This window comes from Syngnathus scovelli, chromosome 2 (genome assembly GCF_024217435.2).
Source record: "Syngnathus scovelli strain Florida chromosome 2, RoL_Ssco_1.2, whole genome shotgun sequence".
Lineage (NCBI taxonomy): Eukaryota > Metazoa > Chordata > Actinopteri > Syngnathiformes > Syngnathidae > Syngnathus > Syngnathus scovelli.
The window spans coordinates 25779612-25799802 of record NC_090848.1 but is presented as its reverse complement, the minus strand read 5'-3'; the positions used below and the strand labels follow the sequence as shown (position 1 = coordinate 25799802).

General features: G+C 43.1%; 1 protein-coding gene and 1 long non-coding RNA gene across 11 annotated transcripts in view; one reads left to right on the top strand and one right to left on the bottom strand.

Annotated features, from left to right (window-relative positions):
- Positions 1–20191, bottom strand: part of LOC125988692 (tumor protein D54) — a 177151-nt gene that overhangs the window by 154796 nt on the left and 2164 nt on the right. For all 10 annotated transcript variants that reach the window (XM_068653190.1, XM_068653191.1, XM_068653207.1 and 7 more), the window contains exon 2: positions 14493–14650. In XM_068653190.1, coding sequence (XP_068509291.1) covers positions 14493–14650 — 158 coding nt within the window. The remainder of the gene's footprint in view (positions 1–14492; positions 14651–20191) is intronic.
- LOC137840972 (uncharacterized) lies at positions 211–19738 on the top strand. The gene is made up of 3 exons (XR_011088219.1): positions 211–349; positions 12767–18368; positions 18474–19738. It is a non-coding gene; the product is annotated as an uncharacterized lncRNA (long non-coding RNA).

Genomic DNA, 20191 nt, shown 5'->3' with positions numbered 1-20191 from the left:
GACATATTGATACAAAACATTCAGCAGATAAGACATTCTTATGAGGTTATGTTTTTCCTTCTTTTCCCCTCCCCTTCCGTATTCCTGCTTGCGGACAGTATAAAACCTTCTGATCTGGAGTCTGATGTTGTTCTCATCTGCTGAAGTGCACTTGTACTGACTGCCGTGGAGCAACCCAAGATCTTGCAAATAAAGAACCAACTATTTCTCCACATCTTTGTTTTCTTTGCTCAACGACGGACATCTTGAACAAAACGCAACAATTGACGCTTTGTCCAGTTGAGCGGTTTTAAGACTCCATGGGGGAGAGCTTCTTCTGCGGTCTGGAAGCCCGGGGCCCCACCTTAAGGTAAGAAGGCTTTTTCCTTCATAAACTGTGGCCTCCGCACCGTAGAGGAGTTGTTTTTTCCCGACCCCAAATTTGATACTTTAATAATTTATGTGGAGGTGGTTGTTTCTTTTTGGTTTTCTTTTTTTGTGTGTTAAAACGTCCGAGGGGAAATCCGGAGTTTTCTGTCTTTTGTGTTAAAACTTCCGAGGGGGAATCAGGAGTTTTCTTTCTAATGTGTTAAAACTTCCAAGTGGGAATCCCGAGTTTTCTTTTTAATGTGTTAAAACTTCCGAGGGGGAATCCAGAGTTTTTTTTCTAATGTGTTAAAACTTCCGAGGTGGAATGCAGGATTTAGTTTTGTTTTATGTTGTAACTTCCGAGGTGGAATCCAAGGTTTAGTTTTGTAGTGTTAGAACTTCTGAGGTAGAATCAGGGGTTTAGTTTTGTTTTATGTTGTAACTTCCGAGGTGGAATCCGGGGTTTAGTTTTGTAGTGTTAGAACTTCCGAGGTGGAAACCGAGGTTTAGTTTTGTTTTATGTTGTAACTTCCGAGGTGGAATCCGGGGTTTAGTTTTGTATAGTGTTATACCGTATTTTCCGGAGTATAAGTCGCTCCGGAGTATAAGTCGCACCAGCCATAAAATGCCCCAAAAAGTGAAAAAAAAAACATATATAAGTCGCTCCGGAGTACAAGTTGCATTTTGGGGGGCAATTTATTCGACAAAATCCCACACCAAAAACACTCATGAATGAGCAACAACAGGCTAAACGATAGCAACAACAGGCTAAACGATAGGTATGCTAACGTGACAAACACAAACGAAGTGCTGAGAACGGGCCTGACGTAACATATAGAGTGATTAAGGACAACTATTACATGAATAACATGTTTTATAAAACCATCGGTGTCACTCCAATTCATTAAATCCATCGATCGTCCGATACGATAGCAACAGGCTAAACGATAGGTATGCTAACGTGACAAACACAAATGAGGAGCTGGAAACGGGCCTGACGTAACATATAGAGTGATTTAGGACAACTATTACATAAATAACATGTTTATAAAACCATCGGTGTCACTCCAATTCATTAATTCCATCGATCATTCGATACCATAGCAACAGGCTAAACGATAGGTATGCTAACGTGACAAACACAAACGAAGAGCTGAGAATGGGCCTGACGTAACATATAGAGTTATTAAAGAAAACGATTAAATGAATAACACGCTTATAAAATCATCATAAATTAATTAAATCCATCGATCGTTCTTTGTCAACAATGGGTGCGCGCGGCTGAGGGCGCTTGCACTTCAAAATATTCCACAGGCTCATATAACGATAGATAAACTATATTTCAAATAACTATAATATAAGCAATAATATTATATGTTGTAATAATTTATGTTGTAACTTCCGAGGTGGAATCCAAGGTTTAGTTTTGTAGTGTTAGAACTTCTGAGGTAGAATCAGGGGTTTAGTTTTGTTTTATGTTGTAACTTCCGAGGTGGAATCCGGGGTTTAGTTTTGTAGTGTTAGAACTTCCGAGGTGGAAACCGAGGTTTAGTTTTGTTTTATGTTGTAACTTCCGAGGTGGAATCCGGGGTTTAGTTTTGTAGTGTTATACCGTATTTTCCGGAGTATAAGTCGCTCCGGAGTATAAGTCGCACCAGCCATAAAATGCCCCAAAAAGTGAAAAAAAAAACATATATAAGTCGCTCCGGAGTACAAGTTGCATTTTGGGGGGCAATTTATTCGACAAAATCCCACACCAAAAACACTCATGAATGAGCAACAACAGGCTAAACGATAGCAACAACAGGCTAAACGATAGGTATGCTAACGTGACAAACACAAACGAAGTGCTGAGAACGGGCCTGACGTAACATAGAGTGATTAAGGACAACTATTACATGAATAACATGTTTTATAAAACCATCGGTGTCACTCCAATTCATTAAATCCATCGATCGTCCGATACGATAGCAACAGGCTAAACGATAGGTATGCTAACGTGACAAACACAAATGAGGAGCTGGAAACGGGCCTGACGTAACATATAGAGTGATTTAGGACAACTATTACATAAATAACATGTTTATAAAACCATCGGTGTCACTCCAATTCATTAATTCCATCGATCATTCGATACCATAGCAACAGGCTAAACGATAGGTATGCTAACGTGACAAACACAAACGAAGAGCTGAGAATGGGCCTGACGTAACATATAGAGTTATTAAAGAAAACGATTAAATGAATAACACGCTTATAAAATCATCATAAATTAATTAAATCCATCGATCGTTCTTTGTCAACAATGGGTGCGCGCGGCTGAGGGCGCTTGCACTTCAAAATATTCCACAGGCTCATATAACGATAGATAAACTATATTTCAAATAACTATAATATAAGCAATAATATTATCAAACCATCCGTGCACTTTAAATCCATTAAATCCATCGATCAAATTCCTCGTCCTTTGTCAACATCGCCGCGCGTGCGCCCTGACGTCACCTCGTCTTTATTCCACAGATCTAGTATATAACTATATTGTAGCATTAACAAAGTACAAGGATAGACGTGGGTTTGGTAAACGGCTCTTTATTAAACAAAACAAACTTCCAAGCGTGTGGCGGCGTGGACTTCCAGACACGAGAGCTCCATGGCATAGGACCGGGCGTGCGTAATGGCCATGTCCGAGCCCCATGCACCGTTCGCGGACAGCCATTCGGCCGAGCGCCGGCCCCCAACTCAGTATAGTGGGACCGGGCGTGCGTAAAAGCCATAATAGTTTTTCAAACCTTCTATGTCACTCCAAATCCTTAATTCCTTCAAACTCTTTGTCCTCCGTGTCACTTAGAATTGATCACCGCTAATGATGCCGGTAGTCGTTACGTGGGTACGTTTGTCCTTTGTGTAAACAACCGCCGCGCCGCGCCGCGCCGCGCCGTGCCGTGCCACTGACGCCACTTGAAATAGTAATCTCTTGGTACATCACGGTTCTCCAAACTTTTCTACTGCTTGATTACTGTTTTCAGCTGCATATTTTACAACTTGAAGTTTGTAACCTGCAAAATATGAGTTTCTTTTTGGTGCCATTTTTCTTAAGCCCACCCAGTTGATGAGTCACGGCCAACGGTGAAATTTAGAGCGCCCTCATCCAGTTTCGTCTGAAAATATAATCATTTTCAGATGTAGTTTTTTGTTTTGTTTATTTGGTTGTTTTATCAAAGTCAAAGTCTGCTTTATTGTCGATTTTTTTTCATATACCAAGACACACAAAGAGATTGAAATTACGTTCCCACTATCCCTCTGTGAGATAGTACACATATGCATACAAGCAACACAAAAAAAACCAAGAAGGCACAAACAATGAATAAATAACAGTGTTGAATAAATGATAAATAAACAAATAATAATAAATAATAATAATAAATATAAGAGGAGCAAAAATGGAGCAAGTGTACATACAGCAGGCAGTGGACTTGGATATGGTGCTTTAAAGTGTTAATTGCTTTATTTGATGTTTTCTCATTTTTTATGTTTTGAATATGTTCAAGATAAGGCGGCTCGGTGGCGCACTGGGTAGCACGTCCGCCTCACAGTTAGGGGGGTTCGATTCCACCTCCGGCCCTCCCTGTGTGGAGTTTGCATGTTCTCCCCGGGCCCGCGTGGGTTTTCTCCGGGCACTCCGGTTTCCTCCCACATTCCAAAAACATGCTTGGTAGGCCGATTGATCACTCCAAATTGTCCCTAGGTGTGAGTGTGAGTGCGATTGGTTGTCTGTCTCTGTGTGCCCTACGATTGGCTGGCAACCAGTTCAGGGTGTCCCCCGCCTACTGCCCGATGACGGCTGGGATAGGCTCCAGCACGCCCGCGACCCCCGTGGGGACTAAGCGGTTCAGAAAATGGATGGATGGATGGATATGTACAAGATAAAGATATAAAAGCATGTGAAGTGATCAACTATACTAAAAATAACATGAGAAGTGGTCAACTATACTTGTAAGTAAGTGATGTCTTAATGATCAAGTAAAAATGTTTGAAAAAAAACATATATAAGTCGCTCCTGAGTATAAGTCGTCCCCCCACCCAAACTATGAAAAAAAACGCGACTTATAGTCCGGAAATTACGGTAACTTTACTTTTATGTTGTGTCATTTGTGAGTATTTTTTTGCTGTTGTGTTTGTGTATCGTCTTGTCATTTGTGAGTATTTTTGTGCTGTTGTGCTCGTGTATTGTCTTTATTGTGGAGGGCCGGTGATAGGGCGTTGGCTCTGTTGCTATAAAGCGGAGCAGACATATTTAGGGCGTTGGCCCTTGACTGTCTGGTTGTGATATTGTTGGTTGTCTATACATAGTTGTTACTGTTGTTGTTATTATTGTTACATATTATTAAGAGTATTAATTCGGATTAATTGTGAAAATGGAAGGTGAATTTGATCGAGAGAAGGATTGGTTTGATCTGAAAGCACTCCCATTAGCAGATAAGAGTGTGAGAGATCAACTGATTGCCATTGTTGCAATTCAAGTGGAAAACATTCCACCAAAAGAGCGCGATGAAAAACGAAAATAAATGACTGATTGGATTAGTCTTTGAACTTTCAAAGAACTGGACACTTCCCTACTGATGATCACAAAACTGATGCGTGGCATTGTTACAAAAAACTGAAGATAAATTGGTTGTCAGATTGGAAGAATTGACTGCTGTTATGTGTTTGTGCGTGATGTCTGTGAAATTTTAATGTCAGTCTGTTGTCGTCCTATTATGTGTTTGTGCGCGCAGAGGATCCTCATGAGTGTGTGTGTATATGAGTGTGTGTGAGTGAGATGTGTGTTCTATGGAAGAAATCAGTAATGGAGAATGTTCAGGAGGCTGTTGAGCGATAATAGGGAAATTGAGAAGTGGACAATGGTGTGTTTAAGTTGGTTAGAGAAACTAAGATGAGCAAGATGTGGCAGTAGAGAAAATAAGACGCGTGTGGCAGAAAGTGACTAGAAAAGTGGCTTGATAGGACGAGAATAAGAGACAACAAATGTGTAGAAGACAGTGAAAGATGTCGAATGTGAACATGACGAAGGGCGCAACAGCAAAGTTGGCCTGCCCTTTGAGAGTGGGAGACTGATGAGTGCGCATGCCCTCCTCCCGGGGCGTGTGGCCTGGTCTCTGCGCGTGGTCGTATGCTGTGCGCGCGCGGGTGGGGGCCGGCGACATGATCACTACAGGGGTGGCCAACCTGTGACATATCAATGTTGCAATGCCGGGCCCTCTCTTGCTCGGGCGGGGCCGTGGCTACGCGCGGGGTCGGGATGTGCCCGCTTCGAGGGCTATGTGTGATGGCGAGTGAGACTAAGACAGGATGATGCGAGAATGAATGATGACGGGCAAAGAATTCATACACAACATTGACTATTGAAACCGCCGCCCAGAGAGATGAACGTTTAACTGCTTGCCAACAGGTGTGAAAGAAGCATGCTTGGACTAATCATTGCAATATTATGTGTAACTGTGGGCTTAACAAGCGGCTTTTGTAACAATAATTTATGAGAGGAAGGGAGGAATCAGATAAGAGATACGGCTCCGGCTGGGAGTTCAAGGAATTTACTGGAGCTAGACAATGAGCTGAGATGGAGCAAGGGGGGTCTGCTTGTGAATTGCAGCACAAATCGAATAGATCTATCAGATTGATATGCGGAAATATTAGGCAGTCAAGAGTTGAAAAGAACAAATTAAGACTACATTTGGAACACAGATGCAAGAATTGACTAGAAAACCGTCAGCTAAAATGTAGCTTGAAAACTGTTGGGTTCACAACATTTATCTGAAATCAATCTCAGAGGCGGTAGGTCTTTTTGGCTTAGCGTTTTCTTCTGCGCAGAAGGACGCACCCCAGACACACATAGCAAGTGTGGCTGAGATCCGCGCTCTTCTCGAGTTTAGCCGTGCCTTTTATTGAGAAAGAAACAATTGGGCAAGTGTACATGATCGAGTAGGTTTCCAGACAGGAAGGACATAATTAGACTTAGACTCAACTTTATTAATCCCTTGGGATTACTCCTTCAGGGAAATTCTGTGTCCAGTAGCAGTAAAATACAAAATACACAAGAAAAAACACAAGAGATAAAGATATACAGAAGATGCAGAAATACACACAGTGCAAGAGTTAGCAATGAAATGTAAAAGAGGCAAAAAGATAAACTAGGCAAGAAAATTGAGGGAGGTAAAAACACTACACAGTAGTTGCCATAATATTGCACATTGTATATTGACGTGTGAATGTGTACAGTTATTACAAGCATCTCCATGTCCCTGTTCATGTCCATGTCACCTCCTCCCCCCCAGTGAGGAGTTAAAAAGCTTGATGGCTTGGGGGACAAAGGAGTTCTTCAGTCTGCTTGTCCTACAATTGGGGAGGAGCAGTCTCCCACTGATCCGGCTCCTCTGATTAGTGATGACAGCGTGCAGAGGGTGACTGACATTGTCTATAATGTCCAACAGTTTTTTCAGTGTCCTTGCCTCTGCCACCGTCTCCAGTGAGTCCAGCTTCTTGCCGATCAGAGAGCCGGCTCGCCTGACCAGTTTGTCCAGTCTGGAGGTGTCCTTCTTGGATGTGCTGCTGCCCCAGCACACCACGGTGTAAAACAGGACACTGGCAACCACAGACTGGTAGAACATCTCCAAGAGTTTGTTGCAGATGTTAAAAGAATGTAGTCTCCTCAGGAAGTAGATCCTGCTCTGTGTCTTCCTGTGAAGGTGGTTGGTGTGAGTTGACCAGTCCAGTTTTTTATCCAGCCACACCCCAAGGTACTTGTAGGAGTCCACAGCCTCCACCTCAGCCCCCTCCAACAGTACGGGCCTAGGCTTAGGCCTGTTCCTCCCAAAGTCTATGACCAGCTCCTTGGTCTTGGAGATGTTGAGCTCCAGTTGGTTGGCACGGCACCAGGTGGCGAAATCCCCCACCAGGCTCCTATACTCCTCTCTATTGTCCCTGATACACCCGACAATGGCTGTGTCATCCGCGTACTTCTGTATGTGACACAGCTCAGAGTTGTAACAGAAGTCTGAGGTGTACAAGGTGAAGAGTACAGGGGCCAGCACTGTGCCCTGTGGGGCTCCAGTGCTACTGACCACAGTGTCAGAGATGGTGTCTTTTAGTCTGACGTACTGTGGCCTGTCTGTGAGGTAGCTGGAGATCCAGGTCACCATGTATGGGTCCACTCCCATCCTGCCCAGTTTGTCTCTGAGCAGGGGGGGCTGGATGGTGTTGAACGCACTGGAGAAGTCTAGGAACAGAATCCTCGCTGTGGCGCTTCCCTTATCCAGGTGGGAGTGAACTCGGTGCAGTAGGTGGAGGATGGCGTCCTCCACTCCAACATCTGACTGGTATGCAAACTGCAGGCAGTCCTGAGCATGTCGCACTTGAGGTCTGAGGAGACCGAGGAAGAGCCGCTCCAATGTCTTCATCAGGTGTGAAGTGAGTGCCACCGGCCGAAAGTCATTCAGTTCACTGGGCCGGGTCTTTTTAGGAACCGGCGTGATGCAGGATGTCTTCCAAAGTGTAGGCACTATCCCCAGCTGCAGGCTGAGGTTGAAGATCCGTTGAAGTGGTTCCCCCAGTTCAGCAGCGCAGGTTTTCAGTAGTCTGGGACACACCTTGTCCGGGCCTGGTGCTTTCCTGGGTCGAAGCTTCCTCAGCTGTCCTCTGACCTGGTCTGCTGTGAAGTAAGGCAGAGCTTGTGTTGGCGTGGGGGGGCTGGAGGAGGAGAGTGGTGGTGCTGTGGTATCTGGGGTGGGGGGGCAGGAGGAGGAGGGTGGGGGTGGTGTGTTGTGGAGGGAAGGAGAGATGGCTGCAGTAGAGGTGGGGGGGTCGTGGGCCGATCAAACCTATTGAAGAAGTTGTTCAGCTCGTTCGCCCTCTCCATTGTCCCTTCAACGACCCTGGTCTTGGTGTTGTGGCCCGTGATAGTCCTCACACCTTCCCAGACGGCCCTCATGTTGTTTTCCTTCAGCTTCTGCTCCACCTTTGTCCTGTAGGTGTCTTTGGCTTCCCTCACACAGTGTTTCACCTCCTGCTGTGCTGCCTTCATGGCCTCCCTGTCTCTGCTCCTGAAGGCGGCTTTCTTCCTGTTCAGGACGGCTTTGACCTCCCGTGTTACCCAAGGCTTGTTATTCGGGTAGTAGCGGACTGTCTTAACAGGTTAGGTAGTCCGTCAGGCAGTGTGTCAACCCCTCTATGTCCTCACGGTGCGGATCGATCAGCACATCCCAGTCTGTGGTGTTAAAACAGTCTCTCAGGACACTTTCCATCTCCGGGGTCCACTTCCTGATGGTGCGGGTTGCAACGGGCTGTTTTTTGACCAGGGGGGTGTACTCTGGTTGTAGGTGGATCAGGTTGTGGTCTGACTTCCCCAGTGGGGGGAGCGGTGTGGCCTTGTACGCATCCCTCACATTGACATACATGAGGTCTATTGTCCTGTTGTTTCTTGTGGGGCAGTCAACAGCCTGATGGAAAACGGGCAGAGTAGAGTCCAAGGTTGCATGATTAAAGTCTCCAGAGATTATTACAAAAGCATTGGGATGCTGAGTCGTTAGCCTGGCTGTGACAGTGTGTATAGTCTCACAGGCAGTGGCTGCGTCCGCGCTCGGAGGGATGTAAACACAGATGGTAATCACGTGACTGAACTCCCTTGGCAGGTAGTATGGCCGCAAGCTAACAGCTAGCAGCTCAAGGTCCCAGCAGCACAACACAGTCTTTACAGAAACATGTCCCGGGTTACACCAGCGATGGTTCACATACACGACCAGACCCCCACCTTTCCGTTTTCCACTAGTTTTGGCGTCTCTGTCGGCTCTCACCATAGTGAATCCCTGCAGGTCCACGTTAGCATCCGGTACGAGTTGGTTTAGCCATGTCTCCGTAAAGATGAGCACGCTGCTTTCCCTGTAGGTCCGCTGGTTGTTCAGTGCCGTCAGCTCGTCGATCTTGTTGGACAGGGAGTTCACATTCCCCATGATTACGGAAGGAATCGATGGTTTATATCTCCTCCGGTTCTCCGACCGCCTAGCTTTCAGCTTAGCACCGGCTTTGCGGCCCCGGTACTTCCTCCTCAGCTCCACCGGGATGTCGTGTCGTAGTCCGGCTTGCCCCATTATTTTCAGCGACAACAGTTCCTCCAAGTATGTGAGCAAACCGGCTCCGCGTTGCATGATGATATAAAAGAAGTGTCCAATAACTCCGAAAAGCAGTGAATAAATAAAGAAAGCAAGAGCTTAAAAGTCAAGAGCTGACCAATTAAAGAACAAAGAAAAATAGACAAAATAAATAATCCGAAAGGTCGAAAAAAGTCAAAAAATAGTCAAAAACAAGAGAGCTACTCTTATGGACGGAGCAGTATGGACGTCTCATGACCATTAGCTTAACAAAGACGTAGTCTTAGTGCCCCTGGGAATACATAGCTGTGCCGTACTCATGACTTCAACTTAAATAAGACCTTTGTCTGCTTCAGCCATCCCATGACAATCATGATTTGTAAATGTCTAGCTAACTGTGGGGCTTATTGTATAGCGCGGCTAATGACTCCAGTCATTAGCCGGCCATTTGCCCCCAAGTCATTATCACGAGGCCTGATGGTCACATACTGCGGAGAATCTTGCACACAAAAGTAGATACATAGATTCCAATGATAAAAAGTATATTATTTCCAACAAAAACAGAATGATTTTGTAGGACTTACAGTATGCAAAAGAGATCAATGTCACTAGGGGAATTTGATAAACAAAGGTTACTTGGGAATGAATGGCAACTAAATTTGTAGACAATCTTATGACTTTGGTGTCCCAGTCTGTCTCTCATAGTGCCCTGGAACTCAATCCCAAGACTCCACCTGCAGCCTTGACCAACAAGATAACGGTCCCTGGCTTTGAACATTGCAAGAACAAAGAAAGACTGTTTTTGTGCTTGGGGGGAGGCAAGCACTGTTTTCCGGAAGAAAAACATCATCCTCAGAGATGAGTACAGCTGTTGAGAGGGAGTAACTCACAAGATGAAAATGGACATTTTGGAAAATCGACTCAAAGTATGTTGGACAAGTTGGCTCTGAATGGCTAAAGCAGAACTTGAGACAATGAGGTGCTGCGAAAGACACGTGAAACATGAAGTGTCCAACAACTGAACTGAACTCCTTGCTGAGGCGTTACCAAACTTGGTGGGGCTTGTGTCAAAGTGGATAAAAGCTTGCTTGAGATGGAGTTTGACATAACTGAGGAGTTTTGATAATATGGGAATAATGTGTGGAATAGATTTGGATAATACAGATAGTATACTAAAACGGTAGGAAACAAGCAGTGGGATCAGATATTTTGGCTCGTCAAACTTAAAAGGAGTTTAAATTTAGCCAAGTAAAATTTTTCAATTGGGAATAAGACATTTGGACCAAATTGAATTCAGTCAAAAGGGGGCGAGGTTGCTCAATGTACCTAATCAATGCAATAGTTGTTAGTTAATTACACCTCAGTGGAAATTATGTTGTAAGAGAGTTGTGTCCATTAAAAGGAGAGTTAAACGGGCTGTAAGAACTTTTGACCTTTAAATTTATTATGCATAAAAAGCGACAGTTAACAACATGATAAAGTAAAACATCAGACAAAGTAAAGAGCCAGAGGAATTAGTCTGATTATTCTTTCCTAGCTTTTCGATGAGAATAACTGATTAGGATAATTTTATTGGGAGCCATCTGTTGCTGCATGCTCCCCCATAACACAGACCCATACTTAGCCTCTCGAGTAGAAATATTTATTGATAATTTTATTGAAACTTGGATTGATGTATTTACGAAAGATTTAATTGGCGAGACTGTCCAAACAGGTAGAATTATTTTTATGATTCAATGTTTGCTTGCTCACTTGCATACTAAATTTGCTTGTTGTGGGATGAGAGTTGAGTTGTAAGGGTGAATGAATGGGCGCCCGTGTGTCTGTGAGTGTGTGGGTGTGTGCGTGCGCAATATGATTGGCCAAGATAGTTTGGAGTTGGGGTGTTGTGATCACGATAGAGGATAAAATTCCTCTCACCTGAAAGTATAGTACAGATTGGAATACCTAGGATTTGATGATTGATCAGGGGCACCATTGACGACAAAATGGTACGATCAGTATGATACTGTGCCGGCACGCTTTGTTGGTCCCTTCTGATCCCTAATGACACAATTTAACACATTGTATGAATGTGTCAAAGGGGGGAGAGTGAGTGTAAATGAGTAAGTAGAATCAATTTGTAAATTATGAGATTCAATGTTTTTTCAAATGTACTTGTTTTAGAAGCCTCAACAGGGCATGTAAGAATTCAACATAGAGTGATGGGAGGATCAAAAGAAGGATCTCGAAAGGAAGGGAGTGAACGAGAGGCAACAACCTGGAATGGATACATTGCGTGGTAGCAATTTAGAGATAAGGTTTAATTTTTCTTTTTTAAGATGAACTGCAAACAGTGATGAATCATACAGCTACACGATAAGCAACAAATATTTAGAAGGTCATTTAATGTAGGAGATAAATAGACCAATTACAAGGAATAGGGAATATGTTTGATAAAAGAATAATAACTAGAAAATGCAGTTTCTGGAGAAATTGCATGTGAAGGTGAAGAAACTGAATAACTTCTGGGGGAATGCTGCAGAATGATGTTGGAATGAATTGAATTACTTAAAATGTAGAAATTAGAGGTGAAAAATGACATTTTGTGAAATTTTGCGGAAATTCTTAACGTGACAACGTGAAATTTTTTAATTTGGCAATTTTGGGAATGTCGAGAATCTTTCCGAATGTTTTTTGAATGTGGTGAATGGTATGAATTTCAAACTGGAACGACGTAAATGTGAAATGTTGAATGTGCCATTAAGAATGAATGGGGAAAAATTTGTTATAAATTTGCAAATTTTGCGAAAACGGAAAAATGGAAGCCCTCATCTCGTGAATATTTGGAATACGTCAAAAGTGGAATGGAGGGAATCGGTTGAATTATGTGGAAGTAGTAGAAGGACAGAAAAGTGAGGAGAATAAAATAGAAGAAGAAAAAGAAGAAGGAAGTGAATGGTGTAAAATAACAAGTGTGAAGGCCTATTATCAAATATGCATATTAAAAGATTCAGCAGTTGAACCATGAACCATTTTGGGAAAATGATGAATGCTTTGAACATGAATTGAATTGAACATGAGACATAGATAACTGAAAGATACACTGAATTTGAATTGGGTTCAAGCACTCCCTCTCGCATTGATGTGTGTGCATATGTCTGTTAATGCCCGAACTGGGCACACCCCTTTTGAGTTGCAGAAAGGTCGCTGTTTTCCTGGACCAATTTCGGCCCTTCCAGTTGCTGAGCCGGATGGCACACACATCTTAGACCAATTGTCCGGTTTTATAATTCCAGGTTTGCTGAGCACACTGCCGCAGACCCAGATGGGACCGCCGAGATTCAAATCACCCCAACTATCTGGTTGAAAGTCCTGAAGAGAAAGTGGACAAAGCCTCGGTGGACTGGACCCTTTGCAATGGTGGAGCGGACATCGCATGCCGTCCGGCTGGCCGGCAAAGGAGACACGTGGTATCATCTATCCCAGTGTGCCCCTGTGAAGGATTCCTGCAAAGATCCAGATCCGCCATCGACAGCGTCCCCACTCCCAATCGAAAAAGAGGCAGAATAATCCTCTTCCCCTTGGTGGCCAGGTTGTCTACCCTGAGCCACTGAAGACAAAGACTGCACAGCAGACATTTTCAGATTCCGTCCGGACAGAGCAGAGCTGCAAAGGGGGTAAGAACTGTGCTAACCCTCCACCAGCAGGGGTGCCAAGCCCCCAACGGCTGAACTACTACGAGCAAGTGTTATCTTGGACTGATGTTATTGATAACATTTTGATCGCCTAAGGCAAAGAGACCGTGTGAGCCTTTTCCTGCATTATAGCATGCCGCAGGTTTTTCACTCACACACTCAAGTTGAACAGGAGAATTGAGGCGAGACCTCCTCCTCACGGCAGTTTCTTGCTAACATTGAAGTTTTTGATCATGTATCACCTTTGCAACCCCCACCCTGTCCTCCCTCATTTACTCTCTTAATGCTAGGTATTTATGCTCTTGCTCTCTTCATCATTTCTCCACTGGTATGGCTCAAATTACGAACTCCCATCCAATTGGTACAAATTCCCGACGCACATTCTAATGACACCTGGACGGACATCGATACTCTCATGCCTACAGCCGCCACTATTCCCCCAAACCTAGTGTGAGCACGTGTATCATCTGTGTTCGTTTTACATGGTTTATGGATGTTGTTGTGTTCCTTGATTCTGCTCTTTGTGACACGGACTGATTACTACTGTAATTGAGAGCCACGAGTTAGATTGACCAGCCGCTTATCAGATGTTCCAATATTCCCGTGTTCATGACACACTTTGTTAGTTTGTCCTTGTTTTTTGGTTGACTTCTCTCGAGGTCAAAAGGGGGACTGAAAAGGGAGCAACAGCAATGTCTAAATGTTTTATATAAATTTTATATTAATTTATACAAACATAGTTGCTCCATCAGAGCACAGACATGGCACACACAGCTTGGTAACTTCCATTGCACATAAGGCAGAGCTCATTAACGTCATGACACATTGATACAAAACATTCAGTAGATAACAAGACATTCTTATGAGGATATGTTTTTCCTTCTTTTCCCCTCCCCTTCCGTATTCCTGCTTGCGGACAGTATAAAACCTTCTGATCTGGAGTCTGACGTTGTTGGTCTCATCTGCTGAAGTGCACTTGTACTGACTGACGTGAAGCAACCCAAGATCTTGCAAATAAAGAACCAACTATTACTCCACATCTTTGTTTTCTTTGCTCAACGACGGACATCTTGAACAAAACGCAACAGGTTGTATCTCACTGAATCAGAAAAAAGCATATAGAAAACATATTGCACGTCTTTCTAATATGCATATTTCAGGGCCATTTTCGCAATGCTGATGTTTTTTCAATATATTGTGCAGCCCTAATTTGGAGCATTGCCAAGTTCAGTAGAGGGACTAAAGAGGACACAAAATGACAAAATGATGCGTTGCAACAAAAGAGAAACAGCAGAAAGTGTCAAAATTTGAAACCAGTAACACTGACCTTGGCAAGCTCATTCTGAAGAGCCTCAGCTTCCTCCTCTGTCAGGCCTGGTGAGAGGGGGTTGCCCAAACCTCTCTGCGCCCCTTCCACCGGAAAATCTGCTAGGCTGCTGGAATGTTCCACGGGCAGACCCTTGTTAGGGGAGTTCAAGTTGACATCTGCTCCGCAAGAAACAATGAAGGCAACTGTTAAAAATGAAAGCATACACATTCGTTGATTAAAAAATACATATTACCGTATTTTCCGCACCATAAAGCGCTTTCGGGTAAAAAGGCGCATGTTAGGGTTTTCCAGGTTATCTTTATCGTAGGATTATGTTGGAATGTAGACTGTAATGATTAAATCAATCTTGTCTTGCCCTCACAATGCAATGATTAAATCAATCACGTCTTGCCCTCACAATGCAGAGTAAGATGAAGTGGTTGCTTCCTCTGCTTGATTGACCAGCTGCAGGGGAAGCAATCAAAGTTGTTCTGTTTCCCACAACAGTGTAAAACACCCCCTGCTCTGATCTTATCAGAGGCCGGGGGTTCACCAAACCTGTCCACTCCCACCCCCACTCTGTTCCTCCTAATAAATATGCCCTTGCAGGGAGGAGACTTTTAGACTTCATTCGATAATCGCTGTTCAGACAGCGACGAATGGACTCTCCACCTGCAGGTGTCTAAAAGAACTTGCTTGTCTCCTGTTTGGTTCTTGCAAAATAAGTTGGAGTGAGCAAATCTCTAACATTTTGGTGCCGAAACCCGGGACCCTCATACCCATCATCTGGCTGACGGAGGACGACGCGCTGTACACCGTCGACGGGCCAGCGTCCATTAGCCGGACCTGGTAAAGAAAGACCTGGGAAGGAAATTCTTCGCTGGGCCAGCATCTTAGGTCTGCCTTCGTCTGACAGAGGTGGATTGACGGGACCCGGCAGTGCAACGAACCAGGGGACAAGTAAGTTAAAGGCTTAAAGTTGTGTTGTGTTGTTAAACGCGTAACACGTAGAGGTGCACGGGAGCCAGCTTGGGTTCAAGTCCCAGTGGAAGAAACAGGCTAAGAAAGGCAGAGCTTCTTTTTCGTTCATCGAAGAAGTGTGTAGACTCTTCTTGGTCTGTTTTTCCGAGCTGAGGGATCTGGCTTGGGTTAAAGTCCCAGTGGAAGGAACGCGCTAAGAAACACGGAGCTTCTTTTTTGTTAATCAAAGAAGGGCGTAGATTTTTCTTTGTATGTTTTTCCAAGCCAAAGAATAGCTTGGGTTCAAGTCCCAGTGGAAGAAACGGGCTAAGAAAAACAGAGCTTCTTTTTCTTAATTGAAGAAGGGCGTAGATTTTTTCTTTTGTCCGTTTTTCCAAAGCTGTTTGGGAGGGTTTTACACCCATCCCTGGATAGGCCTAAAAAAGCGCTGGAGTTAGTGTGATTGAGTGTGTGACTGGTAGGATAAATTGACAAAAAAGCAGTTCTAGCATTGATCCACGGCAATAATACAGGCTAGTAATTTGTTGAAAGGTCAATTTAAACCTGCATTGAGGATCCTCAAAGCAATAGTTAAATAAATAAATAAGTAATAATAGTAATAATAATAATAATAATATTTTTGAGACAAAGAGATTGTATAACCTAAAACTACTAGAATTAATATGGGAAATAAAAACGGTAAATCTCTTGCTCTGCTCTTCTTTAAAACGAGAAGTTCATGGCAAGTAGATTTCTTAATTGTATGCAATATATGCCGAAGTGGAAGAGAAAGTATGGAGTAGAAAGGAAGTTGAGAGTTCAAGTGGTAAAGAAATGCAACTTGCTTCTAGAAGATAAATAAATAAAATTAGAATGTGCTGTCCTCGTGTGCATGGGAGGGACCAGCTCATGATCGACCACAGGAAATGGCCAGCCTGTGACGAATCATTGGTGCTGGGAACTACCTTTTGCGTGCGAGAGCTGTGCATGTGTGTGCGTATGTTAAAATGATGAACATTGGCTAAAGTTTTAGTATAAAAAAAAAAAAAAAAATTTTTGCTAGACTGTGGTCTATCCAATTTGCACCGCAGAACAGAAATGATTTTGAAAGATAAAAATGAGAGGAAAAAGAGAGAAATCTGTTTGCAAGCAGAAACTAATCCACATTAGTGCATGTTAAGTGTCGAGCCCACATGAGAAATTCGAAGAAAAAAAAAAAAAAATGACAGAACATGCTTTCAGGAATTGGAAGAAGCTAAATTGTGAATTTAAGATTTTGCAATGCTACATTTAATAGGAATAATTGATTGGTTGTGTTATAAGATTATGCAAAATTCTAATTGCAAGCTAAATCTGAGCGATTGAGTTCTTCAAATTTAAAAACAAAGAAAAATTCAGATTAATTTGCCAATTGTTTGTTTTAGTTGAGTTTTTTTTTTTTTTTGAAGTGGTGGATTGTTCTACCAGGAAACCTGAGTTGAAAGTGATATATGAGTGTTGTGTGGTGAGCTTGGATGAATTGGGACCGATGTGATAGGAAGACTCCTTTTTGGAGACTGTGTGAGATACATATGATGAGCATTGATGAATGGTTGCCTGAATGAAAGGTTGAATGGTTGAAGTCCTTGGCGACTACTATGGAAAATTAGAGCGACTTTGATGAAAGAGTGATTTTGAGCAGGTTGAATGTTAGAAAGAAACACGTAGCTTTTGGATTGATAATTAACTAGAGAAAAAAAATGGAGAACCAGTAACACATGTAGAAGATGTGTGAACTGAGAAATTAAGAAGCGTTTTGGAAAGAAAGTCAAACTAAATGATGATGAAATCATATGTAGTACTACAAAACTTTACTACATATGGATTCTCTAAATCATACAATTGAGTAAAATAAAACATACGTTTTGATTTGTATTCAAATTTCTAAGATTCTTGTGATAAACAATGAGAAAACGATTGAAAAGTAACTAAAGAAACTACAAGAAAGTGAAAATGTCTAATCATTTGCTAGCTGAGTCGCTCCCCATTCGGGGAGGCCATCCATTTACTCGCTAAGCTAGTTGTCAAAACAGTCCAATTGCCACGAAAAGTAGCTATGTGCAAGTGTTCAGTACACACACACACGAGACTGATAAGGTGTCAAGAGGTAACAAGTTTGCAGACAGATTCCACAAAGCTGCAGCGCAAAAGACACTTCAAATTTTATATACACAAGAAGCAGATTAGATCACTGAAACATTTTTAAAGATGTGCAGCGACAAAGTCCATAGAGTGAAATTCAATTATGGACAAAAAGAGGGGCAAGATTAGAGAATGGCATCTATAAATGACCTACCCTACCAAAGAACCTATGCAAATGGGCAGCAATATTGAGCCATGGTGCGCGTCACATGGCTCAAGAGGAGGGATAGTGGGGCAGGTCAGTCAGCTTTATACAACATATGGATTTGATTCATATTCAAAACATTTTCAAAACAAAACAAACATTTTTTTTTTGTAGAGCTTGTTTCAAAAAAAAAAAAAAAAAAAACCTCCTATTTGCCAGTTAAATGGGCACTACAATTGACTACGAGAGTTGCAAGCAACAGATGAAGAGCAGTCCTGGGCAGATTATCTAATCAGGACGCTCAAACTGAAAGATGTGTCCAATGCAAATTTACTGCCGCCTGATCTCTCCCCCTCACAGGTGGACAACCCTCAGGTTCACTGTGAGAGCTCACACACAGGAGGCGTGCTATGTGTGTTCGAAACTCCCGCCTTCCTCCACGCAAGTTCGCTTGGAGGCCAGAGCAATGAATGTCACTGAAGCGAAACACGGTGCCTATGATGAACACTTCTGGGCAAATCTCAATGTGACTGTTAAAGGACGAACAATACCACAAGTGGCCTACACAGAGAGACCAGCTGGAGTGAATTACACATGTTACATCCAAGGTAACAAGACCCACGTCTGCATTAACGACGACTGCTCTCCAGGAGGAAACTGGATGGGAGCTCTGGACATCACCGATGAGTATCAAGATAAGAGAGCCATTTCAGGTGGTTTATCCGATGCTGCCCGCCAACTGGACAGGAGTGTGTGCACCAGTGTGGGTGACAGACCACACCTACAGGATATGACATCATCAGCTGACAGGAGCACACAACTCTTCTGGACTCGACGCAGAGCAGTTGCAACCTTTGACCCTCATGACCCTGTCTGGGGTGCGAATGTTCCAGATGACCATAAAGTATGGTCCGTCGGAGACAAAGTTGTCCTTGCGCTCTTCCCTCAGATGTACTGTTTCTGTGTTTTTCTTTTTCTTTTTTATTGATAGCATTCTGGTCGCCTGTGGCAACGGGGCCGTGTAAGAATTTTCCTGCTAATGACATCTGGCCAGCAGGTTTTTCGCTTACACAATAAGTTTGATCTGGGGTATTGAGGTAATGCCTCATCTTCACTGGAAAGTGTTGCTATCATTGTTTGTTGTTTTTATTTTTACCATTCTACTTTCTTCATTATACGTATATATATATATATATGTGTTTTTTTTTCCTTCTTGCTTGTCTTTGTTGTTTGGGGTGACATAATCATATGATAAAACAGGAGGGAGATGTTAGGGTTTTCCAGGTTATCTTTATCGTAGGATTATGTTGGAATGTAGACTGTAATGATTAAATCAATCTTGTCTTGCCCTCACAATGCAATGATTAAATCAATCACGTCTTGCCCTCACAATGCAGAGTAAGATGAAGTGGTTGCTTCCTCTGCTTGATTGACCAGCTGCAGGGGAAGCAATCAAAGTTGTTCTGTTTCCCACAACAGTGTAAAACACCCCCTGCTCTGATCTTATCAGAGGCCGGGGGTTCACCAAACCTGTCCACTCCCACCCCCACTCTGTTCCTCCTAATAAATATGCCCTTGCAGGGAGGAGACTTTTAGACTTCATTCGATAATCGCTGTTCAGACAGCGACGAATGGACTCTCCACCTGCAGGTGTCTAAAAGAACTTGCTTGTCTCCTGTTTGGTTCTTGCAAAATAAGTTGGAGTGAGCAAATCTCTAACAGCGCAGACTCAATCGTGGGGTCTATTTTGTATTTAATCAACACATAGGGCGCACCGCATTATAGGGTGCATGCATGCCATGAATTACGGTAGACAAAAACATGTCGTGGGAGCAAGACCGTGAGTTTGGCTGTACTTTATTCTACTGTTTGACCATGTACTCTACTGTTAATCGATATTTATACGCAAATCCATCCAAGTCCTCATCTTCTGTATTCAAATTAAACAGTTTGGCAAGTTCGCCACTAAACATGCTAAGTAACCTCTCGTCATTGACTCGTCATTGTCACGTTGCTCTTCTGCAGTGATCCTGGCTTTTCAGAATGCTCTAATTGTGCCTCGTAAGCATGTCTCTGACTATGCCATTTTAGAACGTCCTAATGCTTTGCACAAACTATAGTAATTATCAATGGTGGCAGCGGTACGTACAGCCCTCTGATTGGTTTACCGCTCCAATCTACAAAAAACGTAATGTCCTCTGATTAGTTCATCGGGTCTACATATTACGTCTGTATATTACGTCTGTGTGGCAGAAGCCACACAAAACAACTTTACAGATTTGCAGAAACGATAGTATTTATTTATCAATGGCGGCAGAGATACATACTCTACGTGTTACATACAGTATTGTTGATTGTTTTTTCTACGTAAAACTTAATGTCCTCTGATTGGTTCTCTACGTAAAACGTAATATCCTCTGATTGGTTCATT